Source organism: Lycorma delicatula, chromosome 9 (genome assembly GCF_047948215.1).
Source record: "Lycorma delicatula isolate Av1 chromosome 9, ASM4794821v1, whole genome shotgun sequence".
NCBI classification, from domain to species: Eukaryota; Metazoa; Arthropoda; class Insecta; order Hemiptera; family Fulgoridae; genus Lycorma; species Lycorma delicatula.
Window position 1 is genome coordinate 71,839,653 of NC_134463.1, and position 22,890 is coordinate 71,862,542.

At 34.0% G+C, this 22,890-nt stretch overlaps 1 protein-coding gene across 1 annotated transcript in view; it reads left to right on the plus strand.

Moving 5' to 3' along the window:
- The window catches only part of LOC142330195 (cubilin homolog), a 170,094-nt gene that overhangs the window by 137,656 nt on the left and 9,548 nt on the right, over positions 1–22,890 (plus strand). The window contains exons 27-30 of the mRNA XM_075375320.1: positions 5,242–5,398; positions 7,006–7,166; positions 18,806–18,971; positions 22,516–22,656. Of these exons, the coding sequence (XP_075231435.1) occupies positions 5,242–5,398; positions 7,006–7,166; positions 18,806–18,971; positions 22,516–22,656 (625 nt within the window). The remainder of the gene's footprint in view (positions 1–5,241; positions 5,399–7,005; positions 7,167–18,805; positions 18,972–22,515; positions 22,657–22,890) is intronic.

Sequence of the window (22,890 nt, forward strand, 5' to 3'; positions counted from 1 at the left end):
AAATTGGATTATAATTCGTTGCACAACAGGTGATGGTACGTCTTGCTCAGACATTCTGCTACTGATGTGAGAACATGACCTTTGGGCGTGGCTGGCCAGTTGCTCCCCTCAACACATATCCAACTAACTACCCACAGCTCTCCACCACATTCACTGCTCTTCCTCAATCCACACGGTAAAATTCCGGTTTATATTTGAATGACCCTTGTACAAGAATAAACTGAAGTAGAATTGAAATACTCATGACCAGAAAAAAATTGTAACTCTCTAGAACAGTGTTTCTCAATCTGGGGGTTACAAAATTAGCCTACAACTTTACATGTAAACAATAATGAAATCATTTTATGAGAAAAAATCATTTATTATAAACATTTTACTAACATTTATTCACTATATGTGCAAAGAAAATAGATTAATGAGAGTTGCATTTGTTTTTTATTTAAAAGTTTCTCCATGCGTGGATTTATGCTAGAAACACATAAAAGCAAATTATTTTCAAGTGATTAAAGATGATTCTTGTATTTAGTTTTTAGAGCAACCATAGATGAAAAACCCTTCCTACAGAGGTAAAATGTGATAAAAGTGATTAATGTTTTCAATACTTCTGTGACTAAATTTCCATATTCACTTGGATGAGCAAGCCGAAACATATCTAAATCTTCAGATGTGAATTGTAGTTCACATCTGAAGATTTAGATATGTTTGTAAATGTAAATTATGCAAGCAGACATTTCAGTGAGCTGCTTGTGAATCTCAAATTGTAACTTAGCAGCTGCAACAACATTTTCACAAAATGGATTCAATGCCCATCTCTTCAAGAAATCATTTTTATCTTCTGGGAAACACTCCACCAATTAAATTTTTAGCTCATGCAAATGCACCTTGATGCTATCCAAACTGTGGTTAATAACAGTGTCATCTTCATCCAAATTTTTCTCAATATAATTGAAAGTGATTGAAAACATATCAAAATTTTTGCTTTGAAGGCCAATAATCCAGATATCAAATTTCTTAATGAAAACATGAACTTTGTCATTAATTAAATTTTTTATCATGTCCTTGTAAATTTACATTCAAATCGTTTAAATACGAAAATACATCAGCCAAGTAAGCCAACAGCAACATATACTTACTGTCTGTAAAAACATTCAGAATGACATTTGTTTATCCTGGAAAAATATTACTAATCCATCTCACAATTCCAATAACTGGGTTCACACTTTTGTCTCTAATAACCATCTGACTTCTGTATGGAAAAGAGATTTTTACTTTTTGCCCATTTCATCATGGCTTAACAAACAGACTATTTTGTAGAGGTTGACTTTTAATAAAATTAACTATTTTTACAGCTTTACAAAGAATTTGTTTGAGATTTTCTGGCATATTTTGTGGTAGGAGCATGTCTGTGAAGGAGGCAGTGTGTCCATTCCGCCTTTGCACTATCATTACATGCTGTTATACATTTTGTCCAATCTGTGTTATAGTTTTTAACAGCTTCATAAAAAATATCAAAAAGACTTTGACCTCTGCATGACCAGGTATTGATTTGCAAAACAACATATTGTCCCCTGTCCCTGTCGCATTCATATCTCACAAAAGATAATCTGAGAAATATTTGTTACATCTGTTGATTCATAAAACTTAATACTAAAAAATTCACTTAAACTCACTTGTTGAATTATCTGACTTTAAACTTCGGCAGCCATGTCATTGATTCATCTAGATACTGTGTTATTAGAAAGTGGAATTTTTTTCAAATCTTTTGCTTCTTCCACTCTTATTAAAACACTAACTGCATCAATTGCAGCAGGCGATATGAGGTTTTGTGCAATTGTATGGGGTTTGGACATCTTAGCTACTCTTAATGCTATGAGATAAGGTTTATACTTCAAGTGTATTTTTATCTGTATAGTTTGATTTACAAATAGAAACTATCTCAAATTATGTAATTTTCTTTCGAAAAATTCCAAGAGCCCAGGTGTCTAATTCCAAGTGTCAAATTAATTCTGATGGGTTCATGCTTTCATTGGAGAGGACTTGAAAGCAAACAACGCACTGTCGTTTTCCATGCAATGAGGTAATAACCATAATTTAAATAACTGTCATTGTACAATGTTGTCTTTTTATCAATTGATTCTGTGGATGTAAATGGCTCCCCATGCTGTTTGAACACCCATGAAACATGGGTGTTTCAAACAGCCATGGGAGTCTCCTCATCTTCAAGATGAGGAGACTCCCATGGCTGTTCAAAAAACCAGATCAGTGAAGAAGAGAATAGTGGAAATTTTTTAGTATGAGAGGAATTTTAGAACGAGTTGTGTTGAAAACTCAGAAGACAGTTATAGGGAAGTTGTATTCTGAAGATGCCTCCTAAAGTTGTCAAAGCTCTCAAGAAGATGCAGAAAAACTCAAGGATGGATATGTGGTTTCTTCACCACGCTAACACTCCAACACACTTTTCCAAAGTTTGCTCTGACGTTTGGCCAGAACTGGAATAAAACTGTTAGAGCACCCTCCTTACAGTCCTGACCTCACCCCATATGACTTCATGCTGTTCCCTCAGGTGAAGAACAGACTGAAAGGAAAACATTTTACGAGCGATGATGATCTCCTAAGGGCTTGGAAGAAAGAGAATGCCCAAATCTCGACAAAACATAGCAGGGTTTCTTTGAAGACTAGTTTTAAAAGATGGAGAAGTGTATAATGTGTTGTGGAAATTATTTTGAAAAATTATAAAAAATAAAGTTATATTACAAGACTTTTGTGTTGCTCTTTGTATATTATGATAGCTTTTTAAGATCTAAAGCATCACTAATTAAATTTAAAGTAAGTTTTGTTTCAAATAAAAAGTGTTTGAAATTATAATAATAAAATTCATTCATTTTTTGAAAATTGGTTTTTGTTTGGTTATATCATTAATTTTAGAAGGTCAGAAGGATTATCTAAACCAATCCTTTTTTCTATGCAATTTTTTTGAACATGTGAGGAAACACATCACTTAATGAACTCTACAGAATGCAATTTCTAGACCAAATCACTTAAAACAATGAATTACCATTAATTTCATTAATTATATAATAATTTATTTATCACAATTTATTTCTAATGATATTCAATACAATATAAATTTAATAATATTCCTACATAAAAGTGCACCTACGTTACAGATGTCTATGACTATAAATCTTTTCTTTACTGACAATAAACTAAAATTTCAGTATCATGTCGATTATATATAGTTTCTGAAGTATAAAAAAAGTAAATTTTATCAAAAGATATACAAAAAAATTTAAGGTTAAAAAATCTTTCAGAACTCTTTACCTTTTGTATATATATCCAGTTTTAATATACTGCTGAGTTATCTGAAGACCTAAGCTTTCAGCTCAAATTAAATTAATGAAAAGCCTATCATCATACTGGAGATCAATTTTATGTCTATCTAATTTATCAGATAATAATGCAGACTGATTGATTTGATCTATGTAATTCATCTGTAAAATCAAGTTTAAAAATTTATTATGTAAATTTATAACTTAATTATAGATTTAAATAATAAGTACTATATTATAGCATATCTATTATTATAAATTGTGCTGTTTTTTGTGTTCATGGGATATTATGCCACTTATTTGAAATAATTAATAAATGATTTTATATTTCTATGTAGTTACCCATTACATTTCATCACTGTGTGTTTATTCAATAAATCTATATGATAAGAAGAGCAGATTTATTAAATTTAGCTTTAAAGTTTTACATATTTGTCCTTAATTCATGTTTTTTCAATATGTACTAATTTGATATAAAAAATAATAAGCAAATTTTTTTGAAAAATTTATATTCACCTGAAAGCCTGGATTTTAATTTACAATTCTATATAATTTCCACTACACTAAAGTAATTGCATCATGTGATCAGCTTCTGCATTCCAGCTTCATAGAAATCCACTGCCTGAGAAGATAACCATTTCTGTACGGCTGTTTTGTTGTGCTGACCACAACAGCTGTTTAGGAGCTGCTTTAAATACAGGAAAAAGTGGTGTTAGTTACTGAGCGCCAGGTCAGGACTTTATAGGGGGTGATCAATTTGTTCCCAGCCAAATGACAATGAGATTTTGGATGTGATAAACCATGTGTGACCGAGCATTGTTGTGAAGCAGCACAATTCCTGAGCTGAGCATGCTCTTTCTTCTATTTTGGATTGCATAACACAGTTTAGTCAAAGTCTCACAATATGTCTCTACATTTATTGTTTCACATAAGGCAAAAAATTAACAAGCAATGGCTCCTGTCTATACCAAAATACAGTGCACATGATTTTATCATACTGATATTGTTTGCTTAAACTTCACTTTCTTGGGATAGGTTGAGTGTTTACATTCCATGAACTGTTGTTTTGTTTCCAGTGTAGTTTGAGACACCCATGTCTCGTCACCAGTAACAATTTGGTTTAAAAATGGATCGCCTTCAGTGCTGTATTTTGTAAGAAAATTAGAAGCACTGTCTCAGTCTGAATTTTAGGTAGCCATTGTGAGCACAACTTCCAATAATTTAAGCATACCAACATAGTTTTATAACTAGAATTTCCAAGAAAACTTGGAAAAAATTTTAAAAAATTCATTACATAGTGATGAAATCGTAAACCATCTATTTTCACAGACTTTTCCATTAACTCTCTGCAACAGGTCATCAGTAATGACAGATGGTTGGTTGGCCTCTCCTTGCTACATTGTGTATGTTTGTATGATCCTCTTTAAATGCCGTGACCCATTTCATTCCATTCCCATTCTCACCATTCCATTGAACATTACATTATCCCTGTACACTTTACTATAATATATATCAATGAATTTTGATTAACTTCTGTTTCTCTTGCATTTAAGAAACAAATTGCTGCATATATTTCACAGTTGGTGGCACTGTCTATATTCAAAAGCATTTTAAACAAGCTCAGGAAATTGGAAGCAAAGACTAACAATTACATAATGGCACCTGTAGCAAGCCAATACATGCTACTCAGTGCGCATGTGTGAAACGATGACAGCCATGCTCCAATGGACATATATCAAAATGAAACTTGCTTAAAAAACATACCTTGTATTTTAAGATACAATTTTACCTTGTATTTAAGATATATTGACAGACATATTCCACAATTTTAAAGCCAGGTATTAAGTAGCATTAAATATAGTAGTATGTGTAGTAGCATTAAATGTAGTAATTGTTTAAAATTAATTTTTAGAGATTTTATGCACCATCACATTGGACTTACTGCGATAGAAATTCTTCAGTTGATGATATTTTTGTGTTTACAAACAGCTTAGAGATAAGTTTTACATGTAGTGTAAGGCATTCAGAGACTAAGGGGAGTCTTTTTAAGTTGCAATATGAAACAACAGGTAATGCTCTATTTCTTATTATAACATTTTATTAGTATGTGTGTGTGTGTGTGTGTGAATTTTTCCATTTTAACATGTTTAAGTTACCAAAATATTTGTATAATTCATTTTATATTTACAAAGACATGTTAAAATAATATAATTACATGAAAAATAGTGATGTAAGTATCTAAAGTTAATAATAAATAACATTGATATAAGATTGAATAGAACTAGAACTGTGGAGATATTTCCCTAGAGTGTATGATGTTCTACGCTGCTAATTTAGGACCTACACTCTGACAACTTCTCTGATACCATAATACTCTTAAGTTTCTTTTATCGGTACCAAGTTTATAACCAAACTGAATGCTGTACTATGATTACACAAGGGCTATTTATAAATTAATTTACGATTGAAAAATAAAATAAACAAAATAAATTTTTTCACCCTTAATGCTAGTAGCGGTGTGAGGTGGTGTTGTAAGCTTTATAATATTTCACAGTATGTGATTATTGTCATAATTGCCTTTATAAATTCTGCTAATAAAATTCCTTTACAGTCCCAAAATGGGATAGCCATCATTTTTTTGATCAATTGATTTGTTTGAATTTTTTGAGCTTGTTTTGTGAGTGAGTGTGCTCCACGTGTGATCATTCTTTTGTATAAATATTGATCAATCTAATCCATGTCTCATCTCCAGTCACAATATTGACAAGAAATTCACATCATTTATCAGAATAAATGATTTTTATTCTGATTTTTTATTCACTGAACATTCTGATGTTGCTAAAAAAAATCAGTGCTACTCTCATTCTTTTTGTTTTGTTGGTTCTGTAACTTGTTTTAGTACCCATCAGGCATTAATAAAAATATTTAAAAAAGACCAAATGTAAAAATTTTAATTTTCTTTCATTTGATGAAGGAAAAATGTTGTTAGTCTGTATCAGTAGTCTCTTTCTGCGTACTCCTTTTCTCAAAATCATCTACATATTGTTCTTTCAAAACCAATAAAATATAGTTGTTTTGTTTTTTAACAAAGATTTTTTAATTTTTCTTTCCAAGAATGTACAAATGCTGTCATGCTAAGCAACAATGTTGATTAAAAACATAAAAATAAGTCAGAAGAGGCATAAACAGTAGATTAAAAGAAAGGTTTTAGGTTTATGAATAAGTTTCTCAAAATCATTGATTTTGAAAACATCATTATAGTTATAGTGGTTTATAATGGATCCAGAATCAGTTTTACACTTAGAATATTTTGTTTTTTACTGACCATTAAATATTTGTTATTAATGAAGTCAAAAGGAATTGACACAAAGGCTAAAAATCGGTACTACTACCATTTTCAGCTTTATCTTTGTTCAAATATCAACTCTAATTTTCTATTAATGAATTTCATCATCACCATTGTGATTTATAGTGGCTTCCTTCTTATGAAGACAGCACCCTCCTCATCTCTTTGTTGATGAGTTTTACATAATAGGGAAAACTAGCAGTACTAGTTTGAGGTTCAAACTATGTTAGGTCAATTATTAATATTTATGGTAAAAAAGTGAACCCTGTATTTTTTAGAATACATTACAATCAGTACTTTTTATTTATTTATTTTTATTTTTTGTTACAGAGTGTTCTAGAAATTATACGCAAAAGCAAGGCATGATTGAATTTTATCATGGTTCAAACTGCACTGTGATTATTACTACTCCTGATCCTAATGCTACCATATCTCTTTACTTTAGCCGTTTGTACTCAGTCAAATCAGACTGCATACACTCAAAACTTTCTGTAAGTAATGATTTTATTCATTTATTGTAGTATTGGTTTATAAAAACTGGTGGAAGTTAGTAATTTGGACTGGTGAGTGGTATTTCCTGATCATAGTCCTACTTTGATTAGTATGATTCTTTTCTTAAGAGTCTGTATGTAAAAAAAAATTATTTACATACTTGATTCTATGTAAACTTTTGTAACATTATATTGAGAGATTTTTCAATTTATAGTATCTGGATGTAAACAAATTAAGTATAATTTTTTTCCGTTAATTTAATTCACTGATCTAAGTATATATACTATTTTATTAATTTGATCAGTGGGTAGTAGTATAAATGGAAAAAATATTTTTTCTGGTATTCTGAGATTGCAAACCTCAAGAAAGAGAATATGCAGATTCATGTGATCTACTTGCAAGAGATCTTGCGTTAAGGCCTTGGTTACACCAAGTTCACGAGCTTCAGAGCGATGGTCATCCTAGCTTTATATGTTTTCAGTAATGTTAAAAAAACTTTCTGATGTTTTAAGCAGTAACTAATGCTTTAAATAATATAAATTTGAAAATATTTGTTCAATTGATTGATAAAATTGAGTAGAATTTTTACTATATATATATATATATATATTTATTTATTTATTTAAATTAATTTTTTTTATAATCCATATCCTCTGTATGTAAAATTTAGCTAATTATCTCTTATATAAAATAGAATATCTTGACTGATTCAGTGACTCATAAACAACGTACAACCAAAACTATTATAGGTAGAGACTTGAAATTTTAAATAGGCGTGCACTAAGAAAGGATTTTACGAAATTTTGATTTTAAGGGGTTCAAATCAATAAAAAACTAAATTTCATGTTAACAGCGCTATCTGTTGGACGTAAAAGTAATATACGCTATACTAAATATTTTACGATTTCATTGCAATGTTTCCGATATGTTTGTCCACTACAGACTAAAAAACTTCTGGACCAATTTACGCGCGGGGAAGAAGGGAAAAATCGAAAAAGGGAAGAAGGGGAAAATGGAAAAAATAAAAAAAGGAAAAGGAAAAACAGGAAAAGGAAATGGAAAGGGATAAGAGAAAAAAGTAAAGAGAAAGGGGGAAAAGAAATGGGGAAAGAGGAGGGGATTAAATAAATTTAATTATAATTAAAAATTGAAATTAAATAAAATAATATTAGATTTAAAATAAATAATTAAATTAAAATGGAATTAAAAAATTAGAATATGTAAAGCAAATTGAAGATGTCAGATGCAAAAAAATTGGTTGAGATTAAAAGTGTAAGTAAAAAGCATGGAAATGAAGTAATTCATTACGTCTGCAAATAAGTAATATTAATAAGTATAAGTAATAAGTATTATTATTACATCAAATAAGTTATATTAATATTAATTCTGTGTGCGCGCAGAGCGACAAAATGAGTGTGTGAGTGCTCCAGAAGAGTGCCGTTAAATTTTACAGCTGTATTTCTCTGTTTAAAATAATGAAATAGTTCATAATAAACATGTGTCCGGAAAAGGCTTTGTTTTTAAATTAGGAATAACAGAGAATTTTACCATGATTTCTGCTTAGCGGCAAAATGAACCTTTACCAAAATTCATCGAAAAACCGGGGAAGAAGGGAGAAAGGGAAAATCGGAAAAGGTAAATAGGTAAAAGGGAAGAAGGGGAAAATTGAAAAAAGAAAAAAGGAGAAAATGGGGAAAGGAAAACTGGAAAGAGGAAGAGGAAAGGGACATTGGGGAAGAGGAAGGGGAAAGGGATGTGAGGGAAACAGAAACGGGAGAAAGCGGGAAGAGACAGTGAAGCGAGCCATGACCATTTTGATCGTGACGGGAAGCGCAAGTAACCGTAGAGCACGGGCGAAGCCGGATGCTAGATTTGGGATTGTAATAAATTTTTGTTTATCTTTATTAGACTATTATATTGAATCATTTTAATTCATTCATAAAATTTATTAGTCTAACAAATATTGTTTAGTTTTCTTACATTCCTTTATTTAAGTTTTGGACAACAATTCATTGTTTATCGTATATTCCTTCAGCATTTTTCATAAAAAAATGTTATTTACCGTTTTATCAGGATTTAATGAAAATCTAAATATAATATTATTGATTAAATATTTTTTATTTATTAAAAAATAAGTTTGCTATTAAAAAATCACTGCGAGTGAAAAATTAAAGTACAGAATTAAAGAAAATTATTATTTTAATTTTTTTTCATTAAAGCGTTTTTGGGCATAAGCCCATCTTCAGTATTGTTTTTTTTATAAATCTTAATTTTTTACATTTACACAATAGATAACATGATATGTTAAAATTTATAGAACAAATATTTCTTCAGTCAATAATATTTTACATATTATGTTATCTATTGTGTAAATGTAAAAAGTAAAATTTATAAAATAAAACATTACTGAAGATGGGTTTGTGACCAAAAGCTTATTGAAAAAAAAGTAAAGTAAGAATGTTCGTTTCTTTAATCCGTAATCCTATACTTTGTGGAGTGGCTGAATAAGTTTTATATTTTATAATTTAGCTATATATATATATATATATTTTTAAACAGAAAATTATTACAAAACATAATATGTTAAATGAATCAATCCAAACTAAATAAATGTTAAAAAATAAATCATATTTATGTTATGATACAGTGAGAGAGATTGAGTAATTTGTTAAACCACTTGCTAGATTGACTGATTTGGTTTTATATAATTTTTATAATCCCTACATATAAACTAAAGTTTACAGAAAAAAATACAAATACAGCCAAAAGAAGATATCATAAATAAAGTATATGAACTGAAATAAAATTTAAATAAAGAAAAAATTAGATTAAACAAAGTAATTACTGACAGTTGAAAAAATTGTACATTCTGTAAATTAAATAACTTTCTTAAACCAATAAAAATTGTATAAAATAATAAAAGAAATCAAAACTATTTAAATAAAAAAAACTCATTACAAGATATTTCTTTTTTACTTTAAAGCAAAGTAGAAAGAAATAAAACAAAAAGATAGATAAAAAACCTGCATTTAAATTTCTTTGGTAAAAAAATAAAACCAAAGAGAGGGTAAAGATGAAAAATAGTAAAATTAAAATAAATCAAATAATAGCATTATTTAACAGAAATAAATTAATGTAATCATAATAAATAGAAAAAGTACATAAATATAAGTACCACTTATCACTTGACAATATTTTGTAATTATAGAAAAAATTAATAGTTAAAACAAATTGAATTTTTACTATTGTTTTCTTCTATTTGTTTTTTTTTTTTTTCATTTAAATCATTTAACCAAAGCAAAGAAAAGAAGATAAGTTCTTAGTTCTGCATGGAAACCATGAGTGCCCATCATACTCTACAAAGTCACAACACACACACACATGTATGCACACAGAACATGCGAATGTGTGTTTGTATACATTTTAAGAATCCAGATTTCTTAATCCATCCATACACTTCTTCCAGCTGAACTTCAATAACAACAGATAGCTAAAATGGAGAGACTTAGATTTTGCAATACCATAACATACATATTTGATAATTGATCAGTTGCTATAGCTAATCATGAAATATAAAGTATCATGAAATATAAAAGGTATTGTGATCAATAACTACTTTGGGAAACAAAAGGATACCTCACTGGTTATCAAAAATTAAGAAATCTGTATTACAAATACATCAAAATCTGAGTCCCTCCATTTTGTCAGTCAAAATGTCATTGAAGATCAGTTATAGGAAGTGTGTGGAGAGATTAAAAAATGTTGATGCTCAAAATGCTAAGATTTTTATGTTTTACAAGGTATTGGCTATTTTAAATTATTTGAATGTTTGTTGTTGCCAGGAGTAGTTTGTGTCTCTTGTCAGGCTGCCTATGTGTTGTTTGGCTACAATAGCTAACCAACAAACTCAGAAACTGAGCAGGAAATGAGCAATTCAATTATGCATCAACATAAATTTTTCAACTTCTCTAGCTATAAAACTCTCTGTCAAACTTGCTTTTATTCAATTTCTTGGCATTGTGATCTAGATTTATCAACAAAAATGGTTAAAATATAATATTGAACTTGAATTTTTTTTAATTTTTATTAATAACTTGTAATTTAATTGTAAAAATATAACAGAGAGAAATATACACATTTTCTAAAACTATCAATAATGTTATTTCTAAAAACACCAAATTTTTAGAAAAATTTAATTAATGATAAATGTGCAGGACTATGAATATATATATATATATATATATATATATATGTTTATTTATACATAAATATTACCCCGACGGGGAGTCTTATTCTTTCAGACTTTAGGGGTTGGTGTCCCCACGGACACCTCTGCAGCCTCTGCAGCTCTTCTTCCCACTACACACTTAGCTGCAGAATACTTTACACTATACACATATACTACACCAAGAGCACTACACGAATTACAACATATACATTTACTCGACTACACAACATCCAACACAATTTTCTCTTTCATTTACACTCGGTGGTGTTGCGACATCTTACGAAGCAACCGTAACCTAAGGTGGGAACTATCCTGCCGATGGGTGAATGGCTCTACGTAGTGAGTCTCGAACGATGTCCTCTGGGCACCAGAGCAAACCCAGTTGTATTTAGCTTGTGGGACCGAAATTTAAGTTCCTTCAGCAAATTCTATGATGGTTGGTGGTCCATCTGAAAAAACCACCAATTTCAGTCTAGTGAAAAGGCCTCGGTCAGCTTCGTCTGACGAGGATTATCTTGCTACAGCGGACGAAGATGGTGTCTGGTGTAAGAATGTTTGCTTTGTTGTTATTCGAAATAATCAGAAAGATGGCTCCTTCAAAAGGTCTCACCTTTCCTGATTAACAAATGCGTCACAGGTTGTGTTGGTTCTCCTAGGAACATTAAAAAATTACGTGATGGAACAATTCTGGTGGAAACATTTAACGATGAGCAGAGTCGCTCCCTATTACGTCTCACCAATATGGGCGGCATAAACATAAGTACGAAATGCCACACGACCCTAAATACCAGCCGAGGAATAATTTTTTGTCGTGACCTTCCGGAAATGAATTTAAGTGAAATTGCTGATGAACTTCGTACTCAAGGTGTTGTAGAAGTGAAACGTATAATGAAACGGTAGAACGGAACAGAGGAACCGACACCGTCTCTTATACTGACATTCGGTCTTCCTGTTCCACCAGAGAAGATAAAGTGGTTACCTCTCCATTTGGGTACGCCCATTCCTACCCAACCCACGGCGATGTTTCAGATGCCAAAGGTATGGTCACACTACAACATGTTGCTCGAGAACGGAGAGCTGTGCTCGATGTGCTAACGAAGGTCACAATGACACTAACTGCGAGGAAAGTGAAAAATGTGCGAACTGCAGTGATTCACATACAGCCCGCTCCCGAGATTGCCCAACCTTTAAGGAAGAGAAGGTAATCCTCAAAATCTGTACTGAGCAGAAACTATCTTTCCCGGCTGCACGCAGGAAATATAGAAAGATAGTTAACTCACGGAACCTCGTCAAACCAGATGTATCTTTCGCCACCGCTTCGTCAAAATAAACGCCTTCAAATGTTCATAATCAGCAGTATATATATATGGTTATATATATTATATGGTTTCCTAAGTATATATATATATATATATATATATTTTACTTGTTTATATTTTTTCCCCCTTATGAACATTATTCAGTGGAATGTTAGAGGTCTTCGGTCCCGCGTTGAAGATATTGGAGTACTGACACACGTACATGATCCGATAGTCATGTGTTTCCAGGAAACTCATCATCTGCAACATGACCCAATAGCACTCAGAGGGTACTTCTGTGAGAGATACAACTGTATAGTAGACGGTAGAAAGAGTGGTGGAGTGGCTATTTTCATGAAGGATGAGGTATCGACTACAAGGATTCAACTGACCACTCTCGTTCCTGCTGTTGCAGTAAAGATCTCTATCCCCTTCTAGTTTTATATCTGCAATCTGTATCTCTCACCGAACACTGAGTTCAGTGCTCTGGATATCTCAGATCTCGTCACACAAATACCATCTCCATCATTAATAGTAGGAGACTTCCATGCCCACCATGTTTCCTGGGGCTCGACTTTCTGCTCCACTCGAGGAAATGTAGTTCACAGTGTGAGACAAGACTTAGACCTTTGTTTGCTGAATAATGGATCTCACACATTCATGCCTTTATCATCTGGTACTATGTCTAATATCGATCTCTCCATATGCCCACCGAATTTACTCCCTCATCTTGATTGGTCTGTTTGTGATGACTTTCACGGCAGTGACCACAAACCAATTACTATTAGTTTCGGTGTGGACCACGAGGTTAAGAGAAGGCCACGGAGGTGGATTGTTGAAAGGGCAGATTGGGATAGATGTCATAAAGCCTTCCAATCACAGTATGACGATGGTGCGAACATCCTTGAGCAATGTTTCTCTTTTACGTCCATGATACTTGAAACTGCCAGCAGGTATATCCCACAAACATCAGGTAATCCTAAACGTCCTTCCGTTCCGTGGGGAATGATGATTGCAGATGTGCTATTATTATTGGCGGTGGCAGTCGTCAGCAGATGGCTGGGGGAGAGAGGACTACGACTGGCACCGCACAAGACGGCAGCTGTCCCGATCACCGGCAGAAGAAGACTGAGAGGAATGTCCTTCATGGTAGACGACGTACGGGTCCACACGTCCGGTTGCGCTAAGTACCTGGGCGTGTGGATTGACAAGAATGGGCTGTCTAACACCCACCTCAGAGAGGTCACTAAGAGGGCCGAGAAGATACAAGACGCTCTACAAAAACTAATGGGCAACAAGAGCGGACCACGGGCGAGCAAGCGACGGCTGATCCTTTCAGTGGTTTCCTCCGTCTTGCTGTACGCGGTCCCGGCCTGGAAGGACGCACTTTCGAGAAAGAAGAACGTACGGATGCTAGCCTCCCTTACCAGAAGAGCGGCGATTCGCATAACATCGGCGTACCGCACCGTATCTGGATGCGCAGTGGCAGTCATCGCAGGGGTGCCTCCCATCGAGCTGCGGGCCACGCAGCTGGTCTCCACATACGAAGGAACGCCGAAGGCGGAAGCCGGGAGGCAGCTGATGGTCAACTGGCAGGAGATGTGGAGAACGGCTACGGCTGGGGCATGGACCAGGAGACTGATCCCGGACTTGGGACCGTGGGTCAGGCGGAGGCATGGGGAGGTAGATTACTTCCTCACGCAGTTCCTGTCTGGACACGGGGAGTTCGGGGTCTACCTACATCGGTTCAAGAGAAGACGGACACCGAGGTGCTTCTACTGCGGTCAGGATGACACGCCGGAGCACACCTTTTACGAGTGCGAAAGGTGGGCTGTGGTCCGGCAGAGGCATGGCACAGATGGCCTCACTCCAGAAACAACTGTAGCTCACATGCTGAAAGGGAAGAGAGAATGGGATGCGGTACAGAGCATGGTGGCTAGCATCCTGAAGACGAAGGAGGTACATGGAAGAGAGTGGGGAGAAGACTTCTAGGCGCGGGTAAGCAGCAATGTCCCTAGCAAGTATACTGTGTGTTTCTTCTACTATATATATTATTTTTGTGTTGTATGGTATTGTGAATTCATTGTCTCCATTGTCACTGTGGTTGGTACTCTACGGCCGGCTCGAGATGACAAGCACGATCGCTTCGACCGTGTGCAGGAGGGCCACGGCTAGAGGTGACATCGCCGAAGAGACAACATGAAGTGGGTTTCATTTATTATGTATTTTCCTTGTATTGTATGATTGTGGTATTATTTTATTTTATTGATTGTGTTCCTTCTAACGGTTACGAGGGCACTCACAGCGAACGTGCCCGCGGATTGCGGAAGGAGGAATAAGTTCAGACGCCAACGTGATGGGCTGCAACTGAAGGGAGGAAAAATAAATAAATAAATAAAATACAGGGGGCGAATCGTGGTCGCCGTGCAGGGCCAGGGAGGCAGCCTGGATGCAGAGGACGCTTTGGCTCCTTCATATGCAAGAATGAAGGTCAGTTGGGGTGCTCCGATGATGCATTTGGGACCCTCAGGTGTGAGAGGGGGACGCGGCGGTTTGCCGGCTTCGCGCAATGCGTAGCCGGCAACCTAGTGTAGGGACGGGAAGGGTAGCCTCTAAGTGGAGGGATGTAGTGGTTGTCCAGAAGGGAGGGCTGCTGCATCCTGATGAAACTGAGAGGACCCCGATGGGACGCCAAAGAAAAGGCAAGACAGGGGGGCAGTCGACTGCCACGACACTCCGACATTGCTGCGCATAGCCTAACGGCGGAGGCCGGGGATGTTGGGGGTGTTTAAGAAAAAAAGAAAAAAAAAAAAAAAAAAAAAAAAAAAAAAAAAAGATGTGCTATTAAGAATCGACGGCAAGCACTACGCAAACTTAATAAAGTTGTACCTGCAACTGAACATCTAAATTTGTACCGCAGTTCTTGAGCGGTATGCCGTCGGCATACCGCTCTTGAACGCTAAGAGGAATTCATGGACGAAATATGTGAACACCATTTCACGCACTACTCTCACTCTACTGTGTAGAAAAAAATCCATGCAATATTTAGATCGCCCAGACAATCTATTCTCGGTCTCATTGATGAAGGAGAACTCCTTTCATCATCTTCGGCTGTAGCAAATACTTTAGCAAAATATTTCCGCTCGGTGTCTCTCACTTCATATAGTAATGACTTTCAGAGGTACAAAGCACAGATAGAAATATTGTCGTTAAACGTTGGTGAATTGAACACTCCATTCGTATTTAAAGAATTGTTACACGCACCTAAGAACTCACGTGACACTTCCCCCTGGACCAGACAACATTCGCCTTGGTATGCTTTCACACCTTCCTAACTCAGCACTACAACATCTTTTGAATATTTACAATGGTTTATTCTCCGAACAAGTCTTTCCGCCCAGCTGGTCAGAAGCGTTTATTATACCGGTACTAAAGCTTGGTAAAGACAAAACCGATCCCTCAAGCTACCGCCCTATTTCTTTAACAAGCGTGTTGTGTAAAATAATGGAGAGAACGGTAAACCGCAGGCTTACATGGTACTTGGAGAAACATAGCTTTCTATCTTCGGAACAGTGTGGTTTCCGACAAGGACGATCTTCCATTGACCATTTAGTATCAATGGAAACAGCCACACAAAACGCCTTCCTAAACCGCTAACACCTCTTTGCTATCTTCTTCGATATATATAAAAGGCTACGACACAGCCTGGCGATGTGGTGTTCTTAACACCCTCAAGAGATGGGGAATCAAGGTTAATATGCTTGCTTTTATCCGAGGATTCTTAGATCACCAAACGTTTCGTGCTCGTGTAGACGATTCACTTTCAGAGAGTGTCGTCTTGGAGAATGGAGTACCTCAAGGTAGTGTGTGTATTAAGTGACACCTTATTTTCTGTCGCCATAAACAGTATTACCAATTGTGTACAGGCTCCTGTTTCATGTTCTCTATTTGTTGACGATTTTGTTATTTACATTGCAAGCCATTTAACGCCCACTGCGAAGCGACAACTACAGAACACTATATTTCGCCTTGAGGCTTGGTCCAGAACTACTGGTTTCACATTTTCATCCGACAAAACGAAATGTGTAGTCTTTTCTCGACTAGAAACCCTTCTACTCCGCAAGTCTTTCTGAACAGAGAGCTTATTGCTATCTCTCCTTACGTCAAGTTTCTAGGTTTGCTTTTTGATAGCCGTCTTACTTGGGTCAAACATATAAATGAATTAAGGACAAAATGTTCCAAACGTTTAGATATAATGCGAGTCCTTAGTAACACCAACTTTGGGAGCCGATCGGTCATGTATGTTACGTTTTTACTATTCCCTTGTTCGTTTCCGTTTAGATTATGGTTGTGTCGCCTACTCTTCAGCTCGTCAAACCGTGGTTAAAATGCTGGACAGTGTACATCATGCTTTTCTTCGGCTTGCCACAGGTGCGTTTAGATCAAGCCCTATCACAAGCTTACTTGTAGACTGTGGCGAGCCATCACTTTGGGATAGACGAGACCAGCTTTTGTTATTTTATTTTGCCCGTCTCAAAAGACAGCCAAATCACCCGGCTTTTGTCCCAGTTCTTAGAAATCCTAATTTAAGAAAGTATGAGGATCGTCCACGCTGTACTGCACCTGTAGGTACCCGACGTTTGCTGTAGCATATAAATGTTGACACTCCGTTGTTCTTTCCATCATGTCCGTGCTCATATCCTCCGTGGAGAATAAACCTTGTAAATTTTACATTTGACCTTACAACATACGATAAACAATTAACACCACCTACTGTTTCCGGCAAATGTTTCAGTGTATTCTCACCAAGACGAACCCAGACACGGTGATGGTACACTGATGGATTCAAACAAGACGATACCGTTGGTTGTGCTTTTGTTGTCAATGAAAGAACTTATATGTTTGGCCTACCCAGTATTATGAGAGTGTTCACCGCTGAACTACTCGCTATAAATAAGGCTCTAAATATCATTAACTCTAAATATAGAAACATTCTTATTTGCAGTGACTCGTGTAGTGCTCTCCAGGCGTTAGAAAACTTTTATTCCAAACATCCTGTTGTCATTGAAATTACAATGCAATCGCTGAGTTGAGTAATCGCAACACAGAAGTACGTTTTTGCTGGGTCCCTAGCCACGTAGGGATTCCAGGTAATGAACAAGCAGATTATGCTGCCAAAGAAGTGTGTGTTCAACCTCCTTTCACCACCCGAGTTACTGCATTTGATTTTATTAATCGTGTAAAACAATCACTGAGAGCAAGGTGGCAAAGTGACTAGGCGACTACAGTCGATAATAAACTCCGACGGATTAAAGATCCAGTGTTGCCATGGGACTCCTCTTGCAGAACAACTCGTCGTGAGGAAGTAGTCCTCTGCCGATTACGGATAGGACATACGAGGATCACACACGAGTACCTAATGCCAGGAGGACACGCACCCCTATGCACACGATGCAACTGCCGCATGATTGTGCACCACATTCTCATAGACTGCATATGTTATGTGGCGTTGCGTCGTAAATTTAATCTACCCAGAAACATCCATGGTATCTGGTACAATAATAACGAAATTTTGAACCGGATGTTTCTGTTTTTGCGTAGTACCAGGTACTGAAAAAAATGTAATATTATCATATATATTTTTATGCTAGAAGAGTTTTTGATAATTTTTTTCCTTTACTTTAAATTTTGATTTTTTCCTTTACTTTAAATTTTGATTTTTTTTGGTTCCATGTCTTTAATTTTATTATCCGAGAAGGGAGCGTTTTGCTCAACCTATCGGAATTATGTAAGTTTTATATAGTTTCTTTTTTCTATTATTTTAACGTTTATATTTTCAAGACTCGATCTGTGATATTAGTTTTGAGTTTTATTTCACTTTTTTGACATTTGTTTTAATACATTTTTATTATATGATTTATAATTTTAAACCTTCTAAGTTTTAAGAATTTTAAACCTTCTAAGTTTTATTATTTTAGAGTTATTTTACCTTTTTATTAAAAAAAATTCCGGGTGATGATAACGCACAGGCGTTTTTTGCCCCCAAACAAAAAAAAACAAAAACATAAATATTAAATTGTTATTAATTGTAATTTTTTAATTATGTTTTCAGATTTTTGATGGTCTAAGTAAAGACTCAGAGCTGTTAGAAACTCTATGTAGATATTCTCCGTACTCACTGCATTCAACAGGACAATCTTTATATTTAGAATTTTCTGATACGTTACCATACACTAATCATGAAGCAGTAGACATAACTTACACAACTACAAATAAAGGTGAAACTGTTAATATAAATTTGTTATTACTGATGCTTTATTAAGTGCTTGAAAATCCTTATTTATGTTTAAAACCTTGAAATTAAAAAATTTGAGATATTATTCAGTAACTATTGATTTTGATTGTTAATAAAGCTATTGATTTAATAACTATAAACAACTGAATAAAATTTTATTGATAATTTAATGATTGTTATAATGAATCAAATGATCAATGATAATGATGATGATATTAATGTGATTTTGAATAAATTACCTAAAGAAAGCTCTATTATGAGAATGTAAATGATATAAATGATAGTGATAAAGATTTTTTACTTATAGAAATCTAAATTATTACTAAATAATTATAATATTACCAAATATTACAAATTGTTATTTATATTGTATGATACCTGTCAACTCCCCTTTTATAAAATGGGGCTCCACTTATCATCAAGAAGCTGCAATATTTTTTTTTTTTATTTAAATAATTTATGAATTACACATACTGTAAATTATTTTTTAAAGTAAAGTAAATCTTTTTGATTTTTCAAAGTGAGTTCTCTGAAAATTGCATTGTATCATTTTTGTAGGTCAAACAATGTTCATTTTTACTTTACTCTCTGTTAAACTTGCTTTTATCAGGATTTCAGTTTCTTAACACTGTAACATCTAGATTTATCAATAAAAGTGGTTAAAATATAGTGATGAACTTTACTTTGCTGTCGAATATCAAAGACTTTTTCCTAACCACAGAGTACCAAATGTATTCCTTTAACCACTTTTGTCAAGACATAGACTTTAATGGCTTTTTTCATACATACAGTGTGTTTTGTTGGCCAGTCTACAGAGTGATTCACGTAGTGAATCACTGGCATTTTCTGAGCTCATTCTGCTGACAAAAATTATGAAAAAAGTTCATATAATGTGGTTCTGGAATTGCTCTGTTATGGCTAGTAAAAGATTTTGCCCTGATTCCCAGGCTAAGAATAAAATATAACCATACTGATTTCCTAGGAACCCAAATTAAGGTGTAAACTTGATGGTTTCATAAGGATTTGACCTGAAAAATTGAATAAAGCAGGTTCCAGAACCATATCTCCAGTATTTTTCATAATATCTGATATAAAACAGAAAAATTTGTTGTCAGAAAAAAAAAATTTAACATTTGTAATACAAAAACTTTGTTAAATGACTAAGAAATGCATCAAATTTATTATCAAAACTTGTAGAGAATTTAATTGATGTAAATTATCCCAATAAAAACAAACACAAATTCAAGAAATTTGATTTTATTGTTAAAACTTATCATATGAAAATGAAGTAATTACAGTTACAAAGCATGTTTGCTTTCCTAAAAAATGCAATGATAAAAAAAAAGTAGTGTTGTATTAAAGATAGAAATAAAATTAAAAAATTAATGAAACTTTCTTGAATTCAATGTCAAACTGAAAATTTGAAAAATTATGATTTCATAAGTTGGTGACATAAATCAGTTGGCCAACATTGCATTTTACTTTTGTGTCATTAGTGCATTGCTTGTTTTACATTAACTGCTGGATAATGCAGTTACAGTACAGTTTAGTTAAGAGAGTATGTATGTCTGTTTTAATTAGTGTCACTGCAGCAATTACCTTTGTTATTTATGATTGCTCCAATATGGTATTTATTTTGGGAGTGTGTGATGGAAATTCAACTGCTACTGCTGTGGAATACCAGTCATGTTTTTTGAACCATAGTGTTCCAAACCCTAAAACAATTAGTGGCACATTTTGTATGCTAAAAGAAATAGGAACACTTCCCAGCATTAATACTCACTGCGACTGTTTTGCCTATCATGATGCCAGTATTTATGAAACTATTATTGAGACTACACAATGCAGTCCGGGTGTTAGAACATGAACTTTCCCGGCAGTTTAGAGTTACCCAGTCTATGATGCCGAGAACGTTATATAACAATAAGCTTTAGCCTTACCATAATCAAAAAGTGCCAAAACTTCAACCAAGAGATTCTGCTCTTTGTTTGCAATATTGCAACTGGTTGAATATGAACCACCGATTGGAAAGGTTCATTTTATTTACACATGAGGCTCAGTTTACTCAGGACAGCATCAATAACCTTCACAACGAACACACTTGGGCAGAAATCAATCCACACATGACAATAGAATGTAATTTCCAACTCAAATTTGGTTAGTCTAGTTCAGGATCAGCTATTTTGTGGACCATTCATTCTCTAAATTCCAAGATTTACTTGGAATTTCACTGCTATTACATGTTCCACTAGCACCAACATACTGCATGTACTTTTAGCATGATGGTGTGCCTTCCCATTTCTTATGTATCGGCATATTTAAATGAGCAATTTCTAGAGTTTGTATAACAGATGCTGCCGCACAAATTAAGAAAAGTCATACAGACTATCGTTTTTCTGTTGGGCCTTTACGTTATTTCAACCGAACAACTTTATCTATTTATTTTTTATTTAAAATTGTAGAAAAAAACAAATTATCAAAACCATGTGCATATAAGAGAATCATCCTGAAAGTAAAGAACGCTTGACCTTGGTACGTTTTTCTCCTGTCCTGTTGGCTATTGTGGGCATGTCATTGAACTCCTTCCACTACAAGCTCATTGTCTGTGTCAGTGCATGGACATTTGTATTTTTTACACACTTTCAAAATGTGTAACAAAATAGAAAATATAGAAAATCCTGCCAGATTTGAAGTGTGTTGTGTGTTTTAGTTTTCAAATGTTTTAGCTCATTGAAATTTACCGACAAATTAACAAAGTTTATGGTGATAGTATGATGGTGTGATAAATGAAGCATTGGTTAGGAAGTGGTGCATTATGCTTAATGAGAGACAAACAGATGTGCATGATGATGATCATTGTGTTTGATGATCCCTTAACAATCAAGAATTGAAGACATAAGTTAAGGATAAAGTGCAAGAGGATAGATGTTTCATGTTAGATGGTTTACACAGTTTCTTTCCATAAATTTCAAGAGGTTTACAGCATGAAATTGTAACAATCCATCTTGGTTACAAAAAAATGTGCATTGCTTCAATGTTTTGGCTGGGAAATTTTTCAGCATTCACCATACAACCCTGACTTGGTGCATAGCAATTATAACTTATTCCCAAAATTAAAAAGGTTTTTAGGAGGCAAGCAACTTCAAGACAGTAATGAGCTGAAAGAAGTTGTCAATAAATGGTTGAAGAAGCTGCCAGCAAAAGTGTCTAGTGAAGGTATAGAAAAAATGTTACCACACTATGTCAAGTGTTTGAATTTGTTTGGTGTCTATGTTGAAACTTAGTTTAAGGATTCCTGTAAGTATAAAATAAAAATCGTTTAATTAATTCTGATCTTAAGTTTTCTATTTCAAATTATTCTTTATCTTATGGATGACCCTTGTAGAAATAAAGAAAATGAATTACACATTTATGTTATACTTTTATTTTATAATTCATATGTATTTGGAAAAATTAAATTTTTTTAATGTTGGTAGATTAGTTAAATATATAGGAGTATGTTTTTTTCACAAGATGTTTTCTTACAGGCCAAGGCTGTGGTGGTCCATTAAGTGGTAGTAGAGGTTTATTCACAAGCATATACTATCCAACAAATTTTCGAAATAATTCTGATTGTGAATGGGATATTACAGTAACAAGAGGCTTTACCATTAAACTTGAATTTCTTGGTAATGTACATTACATTTTTATAATTTTGTTTTAGTCTTTTATTCAGGGATGCACTTATTAATTTTCCAGCACCGTAATGTTTAATTTTTTATTATAGCAGAACGCAACAATATGGTCCACGGCCACAGGCAACTGGCTACATGACAATGTTATGAAAAATGCACATTCAGTGTGATATTTACATTGATAAGAATCAAAACTTATCTTTTTCATTGAATATTTAACGTTTTTAT